Below are 19108 nucleotides of genomic sequence, written 5' to 3'. Positions count from 1 at the left end.
ACACAGAGTGTTACAACAGGTACAGAATGCAGCATAGATAGCAGCATGAAAGCAAGAGGAAAATCAGGAGTAGGCATCTGTGCAGTTTTGGGGATCACTCAGACCAGTAAGGGGTCCTAGTCACCATCTGCCCTGTAATCTCAGGGTTCCTTAAGGCTCAGATCTCTGATGCCAGGAACCAGCCCCAAAGCACAAGGTCTTAGCCAAGCTTCCATCAGCCTAGTTACTCCTTGCTGGAGGACACCAACATACCTTCCAGTCCTGAGTCTCCCCAAATCTCTTCTTCCCAAGTTCTTAACTAGCAGACACTCATCTTTTCCCCTCATCACCCCCAAAAGCATGAATCCACGCCCCCAGACACCAGCTTACTTTGGCACACGCACCCTGTATAGTTTACACAACAGAGATCTGCTTGGGGTAAAAACAAACAAAACGTTTATTTAACAGAAAAACCACAGATTCAAAAATGAAATAGTGAGGAGGCGCATATACATACAAGTTAGACAGTAAATATACATAAACACACAACGGCACAGGCTTTGCATTTCCATATTAGATAAACCCCTTTTCTAATGTGTTACCTAGTGCCTTTGAACATTTGCCCAGCATAGCCCTGAGCTATAGAGGGATCCTGCATTTCACAGACAGCTTCCTGCCTACAGACTGTCCCTCAGTTTCTGGATGAAAAACCTCAGACACAAGCCTGCTTTTAAAAGGCATTTCCCCCCCCCTCTCTTTTTTTCTTTTCTTTCTCTCTGTCAATGGTGACTCATGTTTATTCAGAAACCCCCTCTTAACTGAAAGCCCAGATGTCTCAATATCTTACCATTAACCTTAATACCCCATCCTGGTCTTTTCCTGGGCTGGACAATGGGTTGTTATTTGAAGCTAGTTACATGTAAACACCTGGCTTGGAAGGTATCCCTCCCTGTCTGATTGCTCATTGTTCTGCTATGAGTTGAATCCTAAATTTATAAGCTCAGTTCTCTATACACACAAATAGATAAAACCATAGCCTGTATATATCTCATAATGATTACATTTAGAACATTACATGCTTTTATAAAAGACCATACTCAACTTATTTTATAGCACAATAACATTGCATACAGTCAGTTGATTCATTCTTATTCTTCAGGGTTCAACCCTCCTGTTCTCCTTTAGGGGTGTCTGGAACCTGATTGTCACAGAGATAAAGGGAGAAGGAAAAAGAGAGAGAAAGAGAGCTAAGTGTCCCCCAGAGATGTCCAAAAGGGACTGCAACCACGTCACATCAAAACTATCCATGTCAAAGCAAAATTTCCAGTGGTCCTTAAACACACACTTCCAAATCATCCTAAGGAGGATGTGCTCTTTGGCTATAAGAAAAGGAGTACTTGTGGCACCTTAGAGACTAACAAATTTATTAGAGCATAAGCTTTCGTGAGCTACAGCTCACTTCATCGGATGCATTTGGTGGAAAAAACAGAGGAGAGATTTATATACACACACACAGAGAACATGAAACAATGGGTTTATCATACACACTGTAAGGAGAGTGATCACTTAAGATAAGCCATCACCAACAGCAGGGGGGGGGAAGGAGGAAAACCTTTCATGGTGACAAGCAGGTAGGCTAATTCCAGCAGTTAACAAGAATATCAGAGGAACAGTGGGGGGTGGGGTGGGAGGGAGAAATACCATGGGGAAATAGTTTTACTTTGTGTAATGACTCATCCATTCCCAGTCTCTATTCAAGCCTAAGTTAATTGTATCCAGTTTGCAAATTAATTCCAATTCAGCAGTCTCTCATTGGAGTCTGTTTTTGAAGCTTTTTTGTTGAAGTATAGCCACTCTTAGGTCTGTGATCGAGTGACCAGAGAGATTGAAGTGTTCTCCAACTGGTTTTTGAATGTTATAATTCTTGACGTCTGATTTGTGTCCATTCATTCTTTTACGTAGAGACTGTCCAGTTTGGCCAATGTACATGGCAGAGGGGCATTGCTGGCACATGATGGCATATATCACATTGGTAGATGCGCAGGTGAACGAGCCTCTGATAGTGTGGCTGATGTGATTAGGCCCTATGATGGTATCCCCTGAATAGATATGTGGACAGAGTTGGCAACGGGCTTTGTTGCAAGGATAGGTTCCTGGGTTAGTGGTTCTGTTGTGTGGTGTGTGGTTGCTGGTGAGTATTTGCTTCAGACTGGGAGGCTGTCTGTAAGCAAGGACTGGTCTGTCTCCCAAGATCTGTGAGAGTGATGGGTCGTCCTTCAGGATAGGTTGTAGATCCTTGATGATGCGTTGGAGAGGTTTTAGTTGGGGGCTGAAGGTGATGGCTAGTGGCGTTCTGTTGTTTTCTTTGTTGGGCCTGTCCTGTAGTAGGTGACTTCTGGGTACTCTTCTGGCTCTGTCAATCTGTTTCTTCACTTCAGCAGGTGGGTATTGTAGTTGTAGGAATGCATGATAGAGATCTTGTAGGTGTTTGTCTCTGTCTGAGGGGTTGGAGCAAATGCGGTTATATCGTAGCGCTTGGCTGTAGACAATGGATCGAGTGGTATGATCTGGATGAAAGCTAGAGGCATGTAGGTAGGAATAGCGGTCAGTAGGTTTCCGATATAGGGTGGTGTTTATGTGACCATCGCTTATTAGCACCGTAGTGTCCAGGAAGTGGATCTCTTGTGTGGACTGGTCCAGGCTGAGGTTGATGGTGGGATGGAAATTGTTGAAATCATGGTGGAATTCCTCAAGAACTTCTTTTCCATGGGTCCAGATGATGAAGATGTCATCAATGTAGCGCAAATAGAGTAGGGGCATTAGGGGACGAGAGCTGAGGAAGCGTTGTTCTAAGTCAGCCATAAAAATGTTGGCATACTGTGGGGCCATGCGGGTACCCATCGCAGAACCAGTTGGAGAACACTTCAATCTCTCTGGTCACTCGATCACAGACCTAAGAGTGGCTATCCTTCAACAAAAAAGCTTCAAAAACAGACTCCAACGAGAGACTGATGAATTGGAATTAATTTGCAAACTGGATACAATTAACTTAGGCTTGAATAGAGACTGGGACTGGATGAGTCATTACACAAAGTAAAACTATTTCCCCATGGTATTTCTCCCTCCCACCCCACCCCCCACTGTTCCTCTGATATTCTTGTTAACTGCTGGAATTAGCCTACCTGCTTGTCACCATGAAAGGTTTTCCTCCTTCCCCCCCCTGCTGTTGGTGATGGCTTATCTTAAGTGATCACTCTCCTTACAGTGTGTATGATAAACCCATTGTTTCATGTTCTCTGTGTGTGTGTGTGTATATAAATCTCTCCTCTGTTTTTTCCACCAAATGCATCCGATGAAGTGAGCTGTAGCTCACAAAAGCTTATGCTCTAATAAATTTGTTAGTCTCTAAGGTGCCACAAGTACTCCTTTTCTTTTTGCGAATACAGACTAACACGGCTGCTACTCTGAAACTCTTTGGCTATAGTGAGACTATACCTTCACCAGAAATCTGATCACGCCTAATCAGTCTGTGTTATTTTAATCTAGACATTTAATTATGCCTCCATTTCAGCTGCCGTTAAACTCAGCCCCAGTTCTCCATGAAATTCACCATGTGTAAAGGACAAACACAAGGCCTAGGCACCACTGAAGTCTCCATCTAACTTCCCAACAGTTTTACAGAATGTTTCTAAGTTAACATGACCTGCCAGCTTTCACCCATTTGGGGCAATCTGAGAATCTATCCAAGGGTAGGTTTCAACACAACACACCTATGCAGGGACATAAGGACTAGGAGCAGGTCCTTTTCCACCTCACTCTTTTGTGAAGCTGCAAGACTGTGCAGTCAAACCATTGCTCTCTCTTGCTCAGTTTTCCCATCTGAAAAATGGATATGTACAATACTTGAGCTTCCATTGTGAGATTGTATTGGTCAATGTCTGTAAAGCACGTTAGAGAGCAAACTGTTGGTGGTGTGGGGGGAGTGATCACTGGAAGTTAAAAGATAATTCATATAAACATTCAAATATATGACATGTAATAAACAGAGCTAGTGCATGAGAAAAATGGAAAAATTCACATTATCCAGAGTGCTTGGTTGTCTACTGTGGTTCTTCACTATCAGAAACATCCAGTTTCCCTGGGGTGGGGGTGGAGGGAAGAAAAGGGGGATTCCCCATATTTGAAAGAAATATTGAATTCTTATTACAGATAAGGATTTTGGCAGTTATCACAGACAGAAGACTTTGATTTATATAGTGCTCAGGATTGCTTTGATAGTCAAAGGGGTATAAGAAGCATGGATCCTTTAGATGATTTTGAAAATGCACTTTTGTTCTACAGCTAATGCTACTGGCAGAAGTTAATGAATAGCTCAGTCACTCATCTCCTCTCTCAGCAAAGGGCTAGATGGCAAATGCAAAGCCATTTATTTTGCAAAACACCATTAGTATTTGATAAACTCTTTGAGAAGAATGGTAATTTCAAATGATCCACCTGAATAAAATAATGAATCTGCATTTTTAAAATGCCATTGGTGTGAGGTCAGGCATGGAATGAGTCTGGCAGTCTAAATTACAACATTTGTCTTCTGTCAGAATCCTCCACTTTGAGCACATAAATTGCTTCCATTAAGTTATTAGCTTGATTGAGACTGAGAGAGCAGAGCGTTTTTCAATGTTAACAAGTTTTCAAGGGATCTGGAGAAATGGGCTCCTTTAAACTGCTTTCAGACACCACACAAGATTTTGCGTGTGTGTGCGCGTATATATATATATATTATATATATAGGGGGAGAGAGAGAGACAAGGGTCTGATTGGGGCAGAACTCCTTTAATGGATGTTACTTGATTAATTCAGGTCTCTCCCCATTCAAATAAAGCTATATGCATGGTGTGACAATCAGGGTCCAGACACTCCAAAAGAGGAATAGTGGGTCTGAACCCCAAGAATAAGCAACTGATTGTATACAGTATTATTGTACTATAAAAATGTACTGAGTAAGGTGTTTTATGAAAAGTGGTGACATGCTGGTCATGAATATCATTGTGTGATGTATGCATAGGTGCTGTATAAAGAGTTATGCAAGTGTGCGGGAAATAGACACCTCAAATACGTTGTGGAGAGAGTTGACAAACAAGCCTGCCTTAAACAAAGGTGTGACAGACTGTACCCTTATGGTCACCACTTTTACAAGACTATGATTCATTTTGTACAAAGTATGCTTTGTGAGATATAATTTGAAAACTCATAACCTACTGAACGTTATTGTCCTGGTAAAATGTGTGTCCTCAACACTGTATGTAAAGCGTGACAAAGCTCTGTCCTTGCCTCCGTGGATCCCGTATTTCCTGGTGGATTTCACTAGCCTCAGAGGCTCACTCTGACCCTGCACGTAACCCTTCTCTCTCTAGAGACAAGGGTCACAGTCTACTGAGCCATTTCCATCATAAGCCAGTAAGGAGAAGTTATCCTTCCTTGCACAGTCTCTGTTGTCTCCCAGTCTCAGTGATTAATCAGGGGGCAAAGGTGGGGGGGAAGGAAGCCCAGGCCCACCCTCTACTCCAGGCTCCAGCCCAGGGACATTAATAGTATCAGCTGTGGTAGCTGACCTTTTAGAAACACGACATGTACAATTCCCTGGGCTAATTCCCCCCCACAGCAGCCCTCACTTCCTCAAGCTCCACTTCACCCTTACCTCAGGGCCTCCTTCCTTGTGTCCGATACGGTGTGTACTACGCAGCCTCTCCAACAGCGCAACTTCCTCCCACAGCTCCTGACATGCACACCCACCTGACTAACTGCATCGGAATGCATCCGATGAAGTGAGCTGTAGCTCACGAAAGCTTATGCTCTAATAAATTTGTTAGTCTCCAAGGTGCCACAAGTACTCCTTTTCTTCTTCTGACTAACTGGGAGGCTTTTAACTAGTTTCAGCCAGCCCCTGATTGGTTTCAGGTGTCCCAATCAACCTAGCCTTCTCCCTGCCTTCTGGAAAGTTCCTAATTGGCCCCAGGTGTCTTAATTGACCTGGAGTAGCTGCCATTTCACTTATCCTGGTATCAGCAATTAGTTTAGCCTGGAGCTAATATATCTATCTCCCACTACTTTTCTATAGTCATCTGGCCTTGCCCCATCACAAAAGGTATAAGATTTTACTGTATTACATTGCTGTGACACATTTCAAGGTTAGAAAAGAAGCCCAAACCAGTTCCTCGGAGACAAAAGGCTAGTTAGTACCCTAGCCACATGTCAGCATAATCAAGTAGACTATCACCTGGGTAAATGGTCATTCTTTGACAGGAAGAAGGATGTGAGGAAGAAATTTACATTTTGACAATGGAACAGTTGGGGGTTCCCGTGTGACAGACTGGCTGTCATCTGTATCCACACTGGAGATAATCCTCAAAGAGGACAGAAAGGTGTAAGAATAGAGGACACTCAACACAAACTCTCTCTCTCCCATTCCTCTCTGCTCATGGCAGCAACAATGCCTGAAGAAACACTGAGCTGGGGAGGGGTCATGGCTGACAGGCTTTCAGCCAGTAAATGCTGCAAAAAGCATGTGATGAGAAAATATTTTGCTTTTAATTAATTTAGCTTGCTAAGGTAGATATTAGTTTGCGTTTTATCTTTTGTTTTCTTTGTAACCAATTCTGCCCATTGCATCTTGTTACTTGTAATCACTAAAAATCTTTCTTTCTGTAGTTAATAAACTTGTTTTATTGTTTTATCTAAACCAATGTGTGTGTTTGATTGAAGTGTTTGGGAATCTCCATTTGAGATAACAAAATTTATGCATATTATTTTCTATTAATGAAATGACGGACTTTCTATGAGCTTGCACTACTGAGCCAGTGGGGTAACACTGTGGCTTACTGTTCTGGGCTGTCGTATGGAGAGTGTCAGACGTGGTATGTACAATTGTTGTTATTATAAGAGAGAAAGTCTGATTCATAAATCCAATATTCTTCAACTTAATGCATCCAATGAAGTGAGCTTTAGCTCACGAAAGCTTATGCTCTAATAAATTTGTTAGTCTCTAAGGTGCCACAAGTACTCCTTTTCTTTTTGCTTCCAGCAGAAATCCCAAAACCAAATTGTCTTGAGGGCTGTGCTATTCACCTCTAGAAATGGGCTTTCCAGAACTGAACAACACCTTCTATCATCACCACACACACCTCAAAACAAACTCAACACTAACTATATTCAAAACTCAAACCATGTTATTTTCTTCCTTAGTGAATCTCCTGCATACGGTGGTATGTAAGGTGGGTTCTGAGGATGTCTGTGTGTACTTCGCAAAAAAGAAAAGGCGTACTTATGGCACCTTAACAGGTTTCAGAGTAGCAGCCGTGTTAGTCTGTATTCGCAAAAAGAAAAGGAGTACTTGTGGCACCGTAGAGACTAACAAATTTATAAGGTGCCACAAGTACTCCTTTTCTGTTTGTGGCACCTTAGAGACTAACAAATTTATTTGAGCATAAATTACGAAAGCTTATGCTCAAATAAATTTGTTAGTCTCTACGGTGCCACAAGTACTCCTTTTCTTTTTTGCGACTAACAGACTAACACGGCTGCTACTCTGAAACCTGTATGTACTTTGCAGCAGTGTGGTCAGTAATAAAGACAGTTTTGCAAATGATAGCAAATATGTAACATGAAGACATTATGTAGAAAGCGTGTTTGGGTGGTGGGGGGAAGTAATTTGAAAAGGTCTTGAGCTTATTTGATCTCCATTCTTGTATACTATAGTGACAGGTGTTATAGAAATACCTGAAATAGAAGATGGACAGCAACATTGCAGTGTTTGTATTACAGCCTCAGGAGCAACCTCAGGACAACATCCCTTCATCACCCGAGTGTCAGTATACTAGAGACAGCCCTGAGCCCAGCACAGGAACAAAATAAATTAAACACTAAACATTGACAGCTGTTGATCTCAGTGCATCTGTGCACCAGGTAATAAAAACATACAGCTAAATAGTAGGGCAGGCAAAATCAGTTGTCATTTGCCCTCAAACTCAGTCCCTGCCCTCTATTCCCATACAGCATGAAACTCACCACATATAGAAGACGAAGATGAGTCCTATGCTTTGCTTCAGGCCCCATTTAATGTCTCAAAATGGGGCTTAAGTGGGACTTAAGCAAAGCATAGGCCTTATGATGGCCCAAGGTGAATTTCAGCCATAGTGCTCTCTTGTATAGTGTAGTCAGATAAAAAGTGGTGAATTGCCACAGGGCAATTTGTGAGATTCAGATGGATTATTACAGAACTACACAGAGCACATCTCCACAATCTAGATCAGTTCAACATACTTTTCAGATGACAGAATTGTGTACTGTTAACACATAAGGTAGGTGCGATATCTAATCTAAGAATGGAATCACGTAAAACAAATATAGGAGAAGACAGTGAAATGAAGACAAATGATTCTGACACCGACATCACCCATGAGAGCTCTCTTATGTGAGATGATGTAGTCCAACTGCACAAAGTGATGCTGTGTATGATTAATCACTTCCATTTCCATTTTCTTAATATTTGTATCAACTTATCAGTGAAGAACTCAGTGAGCGAACAAGTATAGCCCAAGCTAGAGAGCAGAGTACTGGCTTCCCTAGTTTAACTTCTCTCCAATTATTGTCCCCTTTCTACCCTCCCAAGATCAAAAAGTTATTTTAATAGAAAAATTATTTTTAAAAACTTGTGTCTGATCTCTATCTGGCATTAAGATTATGACAAAACCATATGGACATATTTGGGTTCCAAATAACTAACTATGTTTAGTAATTATATACAAATATACAAGACCTAGCTATGTATATATACACCCTTACTCTGTACTGATCTGGTGGCTTCTGTAATAGGAGATGGTGAGCACCACTAGAGGGCTCTCAAACTATTTAAAGGGATACTTCCCAATTCCTATATACTACATAAACCCAAGGAAATTAGCAGAAGTAATTGATCTTCAGCGCCTAGTCAAACAGATCTAAGTCCGGGTCAGATAATTGCTCAGGGACTTGTTGCAACTCTTCCATTCTTTTCTGGGAAAATCAACTTGGTTTTCCTTCACTTTGCTTCTCCCTTATTTCTATTATTTTTCACTTGATCGTTTCATTCCTCACTCAGGCAAAACTCCCAGTCCAGCCAATAAGGAGTAAGGAGGATAGGAGAGGGCTCTGAAATTGATTTACTGCAGATTGGAAAAAAACAAAGACTTGGTGGTGGCTTTGACACTGTGGTATCCTGTGTTCCAAATATAGACCCTGATTCAGCACCTTACTCCTAGTCCTTCTGCTGTCTTTTGTAGGTAGAATAAAGTTTATTAACATGAGTAATTTTTCTGACACTTGAACATGTTTCAGTTCACTTCCTACTGATATTACAAGCCATTTTAATCTGATACATGGCAAACATGACTAAGTAGGGCAAGAATTGTTTAAACTGCTTTACACTAATGGAAAAAGATTAGGGTGCGTTAATACCTGCCATCGGGACTGCAATTGTTGTGCCTTTTTGCTTGTATTACCTGTACGTTAGTTCAGTTCTCAACATCTGCCTATTACAATCCTATTATCCAGTTTCTACCTAGAAACTCTGGCAGCATGTTGGAAAGTTAGTGCGCATCTGGTCTTCCTTATTCTTAATAATAAATAATCATTAATATGTCACAGCACATGCCAGAACGAGCAAGTACATTTCCAACTATTGGGTGAATGTGACCTTCACAAAAATTTTGGCTGTTTTGATAAAGAGGTCCTATTCAGCTGATCATTCAGCAGTACTTGCCTTGTATGTCATTCTTCTCTACTTACAACTATGAAGGGTTTGGTTCACCCTACCAACTGCATTTTCCAACACTTCTCCCATTATTGTCAGATTTCCTCCCCCTTTCTGGGGCAAACAGCTCACTATGGTTGTCATAGGGCAGATCATCTCCCAGGTGATTTCAGCTACATTGCAAATAAGTGAGACCCATGAGTCACTCATGACCTTTTGCCACCTTACATGCTAGTTGCTCGTGGAGTCAGTTCAACTGTTTTGTCTGACAGAACCAAAATTCAGGCAAATAATGTAACAATTTAATTATTCTTACCCCATCGGAACAAACAACATCCATTTGTCCAGCTAATCATTTAACAAAAGAAACGGCCATACCTTAACATACATCCAATCCAGACCCTATGTAGGTCAGCTTAGTGATACCACAAAGTATTGGTGTGGAGGAAGTCATGACGTCATGTCTTCCAAAGCTGGTGGAGGGAGAGGTATTCACAGTCATCCAGAACAGACTGTGGGGAAAGGGAGGTGTGGGGAAAGCACAGAATACCCATTTGCAATTTGCTTATTTAGTGCGAGTTCTTTATCCTTTATAATCATAGAGATAAGGCTCACCAGTTAAGCTCTAAGACTTGGGTTGCTATGAATAAATGGAGAACTCCTGTGTTTGAGACATGAGAGTGGTGGCTAGAGGGACTTCCGCTACTTGAAAAAAAGTAACCCATACCTATTCATGGAATCCAGGTCTTATAACATGTTGGGTTTTTTTAAATGCCTTTTCAAAAAGCCTACCCTTTCATACTCTGGAGGAAGCAGTGCTTATAAAATATCAGTGCTCCTTAAAGGGAAGATATCAGCTACATGGGGCACACCTAGAGTGCATTTTGCCCCAGGCACCTGCTGAAGTGAGCTGTAGCTCACGAAAGCTTATGCTCAAATAAATTTGTTAGTCTCCAAGGTGCCACAAGTAATCCTTTTCTTTTTGCGGATACAGACTAACAAGGCTGCTACTCTGAAACATGTTAAGTGTTAAAAATAAAGATTTCTGTTTACTCTGGAGAGAACCACTGAAAACTAGTTCACAGTGGAAGGCAGTAATAGAATGTCACCCTCTCTATTCAATAATAGATATGATCATGTCTATTAGAGTAAATGAGAAAAAACGAACAATAGAAAAAGTCAGGAAAATATTTTTCACCATATTGAATATTGTGTTGCTTATTGATGCATAACAATATATTTTCCATTGTGGCTTTTAAGACCAGCCCATGCCTTAAAACATTCAACTCCTCCCTCCGCAACTCTCAAGATTTTTTCCACCTGTAGTTAGTTTCATTTTCTTTGCTTATTGAAAAACTAATCTAAAATGCACTAAATTCTCCCAAACTGGGGGGGGGGGGGCTGGTCCAGCTGCCTTTAAACAGCAGTGGGAGTACTGCTGACTGTTTGCATCCAAGAATGTCAAAGAAGAATCAGATTCTTGCCTTGATTAGAATTTACTAAAGCCACATTATAGTATGTCAGAAAGTAAATTTCAGACTAGGACCTTTTTGGCCATCCTTCCAACAACTGGATGTAGAACTCTCCCAAAGACCCCTCTCCCATCTGACTTACAGATAGCTGTTTTCTAGGGCTCACCCTTGGTGTCTGATTGGATCTCCAGGTCTGCCTTACTGCACCAGGCTAAACACCTGTGGGAGATTTGAGCAGAGAGAGTTAACTGTTGAAAATCAAGTAGGGATTCTGAATAAAATTTTCAAAGGCATCTAAATGATTTAGGAGCCCGAGTCCCATTGATTTACATATGTTTCATAATATTTACCCTCTGTGCCCTTTCAAAAACACCGACAGTGCTAACTTCACAAAGAAAACACATACAGCAACAGGAAGTGGTAGTTGTAACATACCAGTGATAAGCAAATTCAAGTACAAATACAATGTTGCAGCTCAAGCCTCTTCTCTGCAAACCATGAACATTGAAAAGTCTATAACTGCTATATAATTTTGTATGGTTCCAGAAAGCTGTTAAGGAATACTTGACCTTTCCACAACTATAAGGTTAAATAAGTATTTAGTAGAAAAGACAGTTTGGTTTTATAGTACAATACAATAATACACAAGGTATTTGCTGGAATTAATATGGTCCCTGATTTTTCACTTAATTACAAAGAAACTTCATAAAGTGGAATGTCTTAAGTCATTTGCATTTTCCATAAATAACCAGCTTAAGTGACTTACTGATAAATGTCTTCATCTGTTACTAGCGTCTGCATGCTGACAGAACAAGTTTCTTTGTCATTCCAACATATCATAATTACCTCTCTCAAAGTGAGGTTTCTATGGTAACATTTGCATTTATTAAGGCTGGATGTAGTATTGTAGCTGAACTTGTATGACTCCTCCACAAGTGAGAGCAGGCATAGGAAAAAAAAAAATCCAAAATTGTTCTTACTTATGGAACAAGCATACGAATCCTGCAATAGTTATATCTGTAGTTAAAGATGCACTAGCTCAATCTGGAAAATACCATTACTTGCTTCTCGATAATTCCTATAGCATAAGAGTATTGCCTGGTCAGAGACTTTGGGGTTTTTTTTAAAATGGCTTATTTTCTTGCACCTTCGAAAAGAAAAGCTGATGCAAGGGCCCAACACTACTTGGATTAATTTAAATAGGAGTTGAATTAGGCTCTGAGTGAATATTGTATTATGTAGGCAACCTGGACATTTTAACTATAAGTGGAATTAACTAATGAAAAACTGAATTTCAGTTTTATAGCATACTTTACAGAATCCAAATATGTAAGAATGTAGTGTACACTAGCAACGTTACCTTAGGTTGCCATTATATATCATAAGTGTGACACCTTGGCACCCCAACGTTCACCATTGTGATGTAATTAGAATATGTTTTGTACAAAAAATGCCTTGTGAGGTATCATTCTAGAAGTCTTGATCTGCTAGACATTGATCTTGTTGGATAGTATGTGCTACCGTTGTATGCGAAGTTATGAAGTTTGGCTGTGTACGTGTTACTGAAACATATTGTGAGGCTGAAAACACCCACAAGCAGCCTTTCAGGTACAACAGTAAAAAGGCCAAACAATGTTAATGGCTTATTGAGGAAATACACAAACACAGGGATTACTGCAGGAACCACGTACAACAGAAAGCTCTCAGAGATAGCACTACACCATGGGAACTGTTTGACCCAGGTCACAGCAAAAGACCTTTCCAGCATGTGGAAAGAAGATATAAAAGGGGGAAATGACATCATGATGGTATCGCACTTTCCCTACAACTACATACCTGGAAACACCTGAGTGGCAAGGACTGAACTGCAGGAAGTGATGGTCCCAGGCTAAAAGGAATTTCTAGCCTGTGTATAAAAACCTGGGGAACCCAAGCTGCAGAGCCAAGGCAACTTGTGCCTTAAGAATCTGCCAGCTGGTTTATCACTCAGGGTGAGAATTTGCTAATTCACATCCTACCTATCTAGTGTGTTACGCTCAGTTTGTGGTTTTGTTTATTTACTAGGTTATCTGCTTTGATCAGTTTGTTATGACTTATAATCACTTAAAATCTATTCTTTCGTAGTTAATAAACTTATTTTATGTTTTAATCTAATCCAGTGAGTTTTGACTGGAGTGCTTGGGGGAAATCTCTGCATGGTTACCACAAGTGTGCATTGTTCTCTTTACATTGAGGGAGAGGCGGACTGGGTATTAAAAACTTGTATAGTGGCCAGGTTTGACCAGAGCAGGACGGTACTGCTCTGAACTCCCAGGCTGGGAAGCTGGTGGTTAGAGAGCCTGCGTGTAACTGCACCTGGGTGTATCCCTACCTGTGTGAAAATACTGGTGAAAGTGCAAGCTGGAAGGCTTTGCAGCTTGCCACAGCAGTACAGTGTGAGAGGGAGCAAGGCTGGTGGGTCAGGGGCTCAGTGGTACCCCAATTCCAGGTGGCACCCCGGGGAGAACCAGTCACAATAGGATATTGTATTATAGCACAGTGAGTCAAATTGTACAACTAATTGAAATAGTCCCTGTGCAGGCAGCCAGTAGGAGGTTTATGGTGGCCAGAAAACAATTCCATTTTTAACAAAAATGGTTTTGATATTTGTTTTTATTTTAGATTGGAACAAAACTAAAACCTTTTGAATTTTTTTTATGACAAAACACAAGAGCCAGAGCCAACCCAGAACAGCCAATAGATCAGCAGGCAGGGCAATGACCAAGGATGGAGGAGACCCACCTTCAAGTCCCTGTTCTGAATCAGGCAGAGCTGGGACCTGAACTTAGGTATTCCACACTGCCAATGAGTGTCTCAATATAAAGCTATTGCTATTCTGAATGGGCAATATGTCCCTTACTGATATCGTGTGTTGAAATGGACACATTTCCATAAAACCTTTCAGTTTTGACAGAGAAATCTTTTGTAGAAAAGTTTTTGTCCAGCTCTAGGCCTATACACCACCAATATCTTATTTAGGCTCTCAAAATAGGACTTAATTTGGTAAGTGGTGCAGGGACCTTCTGCACAGGGGCAATTTTCAGAGGGTGCATTTCAGTGGCTGTAACTCAAAAGAATTTGGACCAGTAACTTCATTGTATGCAAATGTTTATGGAAAATAATGACAGATTTCATCTGAAAAACAAGCATAAAGACTAGTCAAGTGAGTTTCTATTCAGCATGCTATGTTATGCTGGGACATTGCATGAAATGACATATCAGATCATTCTTGTCACTGCCATAAAATATTCAAACCAAAGAAAGGAAAAAATCAGAGCTCAGACAATGCAAAGGCCAATGGGCATCCTATCAAAAGAGTAAAGATGCTGCATATGGTTAAACACTTATAGAATCAAAAAACCATAGAGTTAGAAGGGACTGCAAGGATCATCTAGTCTAACCTCCTGCCAAGATGCAGGATTTGTTGTGTCCAAACCATCCAAGACAGATGGCTATCCAGCCTCTTTTGGAAAACCTCCAGTGAAGGAGCTTCCACAACTTCTCTAGGCAGTTCGTTCCATTGTCCTTCTGTTCTTACAGTTAGGAAGTTTTTCCTGAGATTTAATCTAAAACTACTGTACTGTAGTTTGAATCCACTGCCTCTTGTCCTGCCCTCTGTGGCAAGAGAGAACAATTTTTCTCCATCTTTTTTATAGCAGCCTTCCAAGTATTTGAAGACCACCATCATATCTCCCATTAATCTCATCTTTTCCAAACTAAACATACCCAGTTCCATCTGCTTTTGCTCATATGACTTACATTCCATCCCTTTGATCATCTTTGTCACTTTTCTGTGGATCCTTTCCAGTTTCTCTACCTCCCTTCTATACATTGGTGACCAAAACCAGACACAGTACTCCAGCTGAGGCCTAACTAGTGCAGAGTAGAGTGGTACTATCACCTGCCATAACTTGCATGCTATGCCTCCATTAATGCAATCCAAAATTGCATTTTTTTTTTTTTGCAAAGTATTGCATTGTTGACATTTTGCAGTTGTGATGCACCAGTGCACCATCAGCAGTGCTGCTGCCAAGCTAGTTATCCCCCATTCAGTATTTGTGCATTTTTCTTCCCTAAGTATAGCACCTTACATTTGTCTTTGCTGTCTCTAGTCCAGTATTCCAATTTATCAAGATCCCTTTGAAATTTAGTTTTATCCTCCAAAGTGTTGGCAACCCCCCTAGATTTGTGTCATCTGCAAATTTGATCAAATATGCTCTCTATTCCTACATCCAGTTCATTAACAACGTTGTTAAACACCAGACCCAGAACAGATCGCTATGGAACCCTATCTGAGATCTCCTTCCAATCTGAAATCATTCCATTAATAGTTCCTCTTTGTTTGCAGTTGTTTAACCAATTATCTGTCCACTTAATGGTAGCCACCAAGCCTGCATTTCTCCAGCTCACTGATGAAAATGTCATGTGAGACTGTGTCAAAAGCCTTGCTAAAGTCCAGATATACTATGTCCACTGTATTCCCCCTATCCATCAAACCAGTTGCCTTGTTAAAGAAGGAAATCAAGCTGGTTTAGCATGATTTGGTCTTAGTAAATCCATGCTGGCTGCAAGTAGATCACTCCTTCATCCTCCAGGTATTTGCAAATTGAATGTTTTACACATTGCTCTAGTACAGTGGTTCTGAACCCATGGCCTGCAGGCCGTTTGCAGCCCAATCAGCACACAGCTGCAGCCCATGTGACATCCTCAGGGCCATACAGTTATTATACATATTGTGTGGATGTGGCTCATCTAACAAATATAGACTTGCATATGTGGCTCACAATGGTAAATTGGTTGAGAACCACTGCTCTAGTAGCTTTGCAGGTATTGAAGTTAGCCTGACTGGTTTAAAACTCCCCCGCTCCTCCTTTTCCCCTTTTTAAAGGCTGGCAGTACGATAGGTCCCAGAAGATTGGAAAAAGGGCTCTCTTGTCATCCATGAGTTTTCAAATATTATTGCCAGTGGTGCAAACATTTCTTCTGCATCCTGGGGTGAAGAGCATCAGGCTCTGCTGACTTGAATTCATTCAAATGAGTCAGAAGATCTAGGATGTGTTCTTTACTTATCCTGATCTGCATCCCTTCCCCTTTATAGTCTATGATAACTGTGGCCAGACAACTGGCCATGTTAATTTTTGTGTGAAGACTGAAGCCAAGTAGGCATTGAGCAGCTCCGTCTCTTATCTTCCATTACCAGCTCATCTTCTCCATCGAGCAGCAGACACACATCATCCCTGATTTTTCTTTTTTGTCTGACATATTTCCTTTCTTGTTGTTTCTAACATTTCTTGCCCCCTATAACTCATTCCTTGCCGTGGCTTGCCTGATTTTTGTCCCTACATGCTTGCGCTATTCCCATGGATACTTCCTTGGTGACATGCCCCTCCTTCCATTTCCTGCATGTATCCCATTTGGTTTTTAGATAGCTAAAAAGCTCCTTGGTCTCCTGTGCCGCCTCTTCTCTTTCCTCTGCGTTGGAATAATTTGATATTGAGCCTCTAGTATTACATCATTTAGGAACTGCCAGCCCCCTTCATCTCCTTTTCTTCTTAACTGGTCTTTCCATGGGACCTTGCCTACCATTTCTATGCATTGGTTGAAATCTTCCTTTATGAAGTCCAGTGTCCTTGTTTTGCTGTTCTCATGTCCTCCTTTCCTTAGGATCTTGAATTCTATTGATCATGATCACTTCCTCACAAGTTCCCGACTATTTTGCTGTAATAGTCTTCCAACAGATATCAGGGAAATTAAAATCTCCCATTAATACTAACTCATAGAATCGCAGAACTGGAAGGGACCTCAAGAATCATCCAATCCAGTCCCCTTAGCTAATCTTGTTACCTGCTTGAAGAACGTGTTAGCTAATCTTGTTACCTGCTTGAAGGACGTCTCATCCATTTCCTCTTCTTGATTTAGAGGTCTGTAATAGACCCCCACCATAACATTACTACTATGCTTTTTCCTTTTTATCCTAACCCAGATACTCAGTAGGGCTGCTGTTCACTTCTTCTTGGATCTCGGAGCAAGGTGTATATGTTTTTGACATACAGTGACAGTGCCATGCCTCCTCCTTTTTTCCCCATACCTATCCTTCCGGAACAAGCTATATCCCTCAATGCTAGTACTCCAAACGTGGGAGTTGTCCCACCAAGTCTCTGTAATGCCAATTAAGTCATAAATTTCTTCATATACCATGATTTCTAGTTCATCCTGCTTGTTCCCTATACTCCTTGCATTGGTATACAGACATCGAAGATATTTTGAAGACTATCCTGTTTTTCTTCTTGCCTCTTTAATGCAGTTTCCAGTCCCTTCTCTATAATTTAGCTCCTTCTCCTTGTCTTCATTACTTGAGCCTAGATGCGCATTGGCTGGATTTTTGTCACCATCCCCCAAAAGACTAAGTTTAAAGCTCTCCTTATCGTGTTAGCCAGACAGCATCCAAAGATTCTCTTCCTAATATTTGGTAGATGGAGCCCATCCCAGCACAGTAACCCTCTTTCCTGGAACATCAGCTCATTGTCGAAGAAGCTAAAGCCCACTCACCGACACCACCTGCGTAGACACACATTTACTTCCACGATTCGATGGTCCCTGCCCCAGGCCTTTTCCTTCAACAGGAAGGATGGACGAAAACACCACTTGATCCCCAAATTCTTTATCCTTCTTCCCAGAGCCACGCAGTCTACAGTGATCTGCTTAAGGTCATTCTTGGTGATATTATGTATTCTCAAGAAATAAATGTGCAGCTTAAGAACAACCCAGTGTATGCAGATCCTGTCTTTTAATACATCAATAATTGCTAAGATGAATGACAGGAAGTTATTTGGAACCATGGGAGATCAGAATAAAAGGGGAAAACACTATTTTTGAGATTCTAATAATAACTCATATGAAGATTAGATTTTCAAACATTTCTAAATATAAATCTTTCACAAAAATGAGAATGCATTTCCAAGAATCCTGTCAGCAAGCATGAACAAGAATTAGAAACCCAGAAAAAAATCCCAACACAATTCTACCATACAGAAACTCAATTAGAAAGAGAGGAAAAAGTTTTTTTTTTTAATCAAATGGTGTTAATATCACAACCCATCAAAAAAGTAGATGTATTTGTTCAGATGTTACTTGGTTAATTAATGCTTTCATAAAAATGCCTAAAGTTTAAGACCTCTGGGTTATTTCCAAGAAATAAACACAGTTTAGAGATACTTGCCCAGTCCTTATATGTGCAAAAACTCTGTGAGAGCACTTGGGATCAGGATCCCTGGCTCACACAACTGGGATCCCACATCCAATCTTGGAATAACTAGGGGTACATTAAAAATATTACTTATCTTTAACAAAATCAAGAAGCCACCCTATTACTAACTCTGTATACTTGGTGGTTCTGGATTGGAGATGGTCAGGAAATTTTTGACAAAACTATTTTAATCAGAAAATACCGGTTTATTAAAATCAAAGTTTATTAGTTTCTATGAAACCTTTGTTGGGAAGGTTTCTTAGGTCCAGGACAGAATTTCTGGTCAGACAGAGAGAACCCCCTTCCCCTACCCAAATTAGCGTATAGCCTGGTAGTTAGGGCACACATCAGTGATGTAGGAAACAAAGCAATTTGAACAAAGGTCACCCACATCCTAAGTGAGAGCCCAAAGCACCAGGCTCTTGGCTGTTCTGAGGAGGGGGTGTCTGCATGCGTTCTCTCTTTCTACATTTTGAAAGGTCTTTGTTTCACTCCAATGCAAAATAAGAAAAATATCTGGAATCTCAATTTTTCTCATGATGGGGAAAAAAAAACCATTTCCTGCACAGCTCTACTCTGGATCATTCC

General features: G+C 40.8%; 1 protein-coding gene across 2 annotated transcripts in view; it reads right to left on the bottom strand.

Annotated features, from left to right (window-relative positions):
- Positions 1 to 418: 418 nt before the first annotated feature.
- The window catches only part of COPB1 (COPI coat complex subunit beta 1), a 62859-nt gene continuing 44169 nt past the window's right edge, over positions 419 to 19108 (bottom strand). The window contains exons 22-23 of one of the 2 annotated variants that reach the window (XM_043517013.1): positions 11402 to 11454; positions 419 to 1187 (exon numbers count right to left, since the gene is read on the bottom strand). In XM_043517013.1, coding sequence (XP_043372948.1) covers positions 11434 to 11454 — 21 coding nt within the window. In that variant the 3' untranslated portion in view covers positions 419 to 1187; positions 11402 to 11433. Of the gene's footprint in view, positions 1188 to 9028; positions 10029 to 11401; positions 11455 to 19108 lie in introns of those variants that run through there. The other variant, XM_043517012.1, reaches the window with a different exon arrangement.

Source organism: Dermochelys coriacea, chromosome 6 (genome assembly GCF_009764565.3).
Source record: "Dermochelys coriacea isolate rDerCor1 chromosome 6, rDerCor1.pri.v4, whole genome shotgun sequence".
Taxonomy (NCBI): domain Eukaryota; kingdom Metazoa; phylum Chordata; order Testudines; family Dermochelyidae; genus Dermochelys; species Dermochelys coriacea.
Note: the sequence above shows the minus strand (reverse complement) of the source record. Positions and strands in the feature narration are given on the sequence as shown.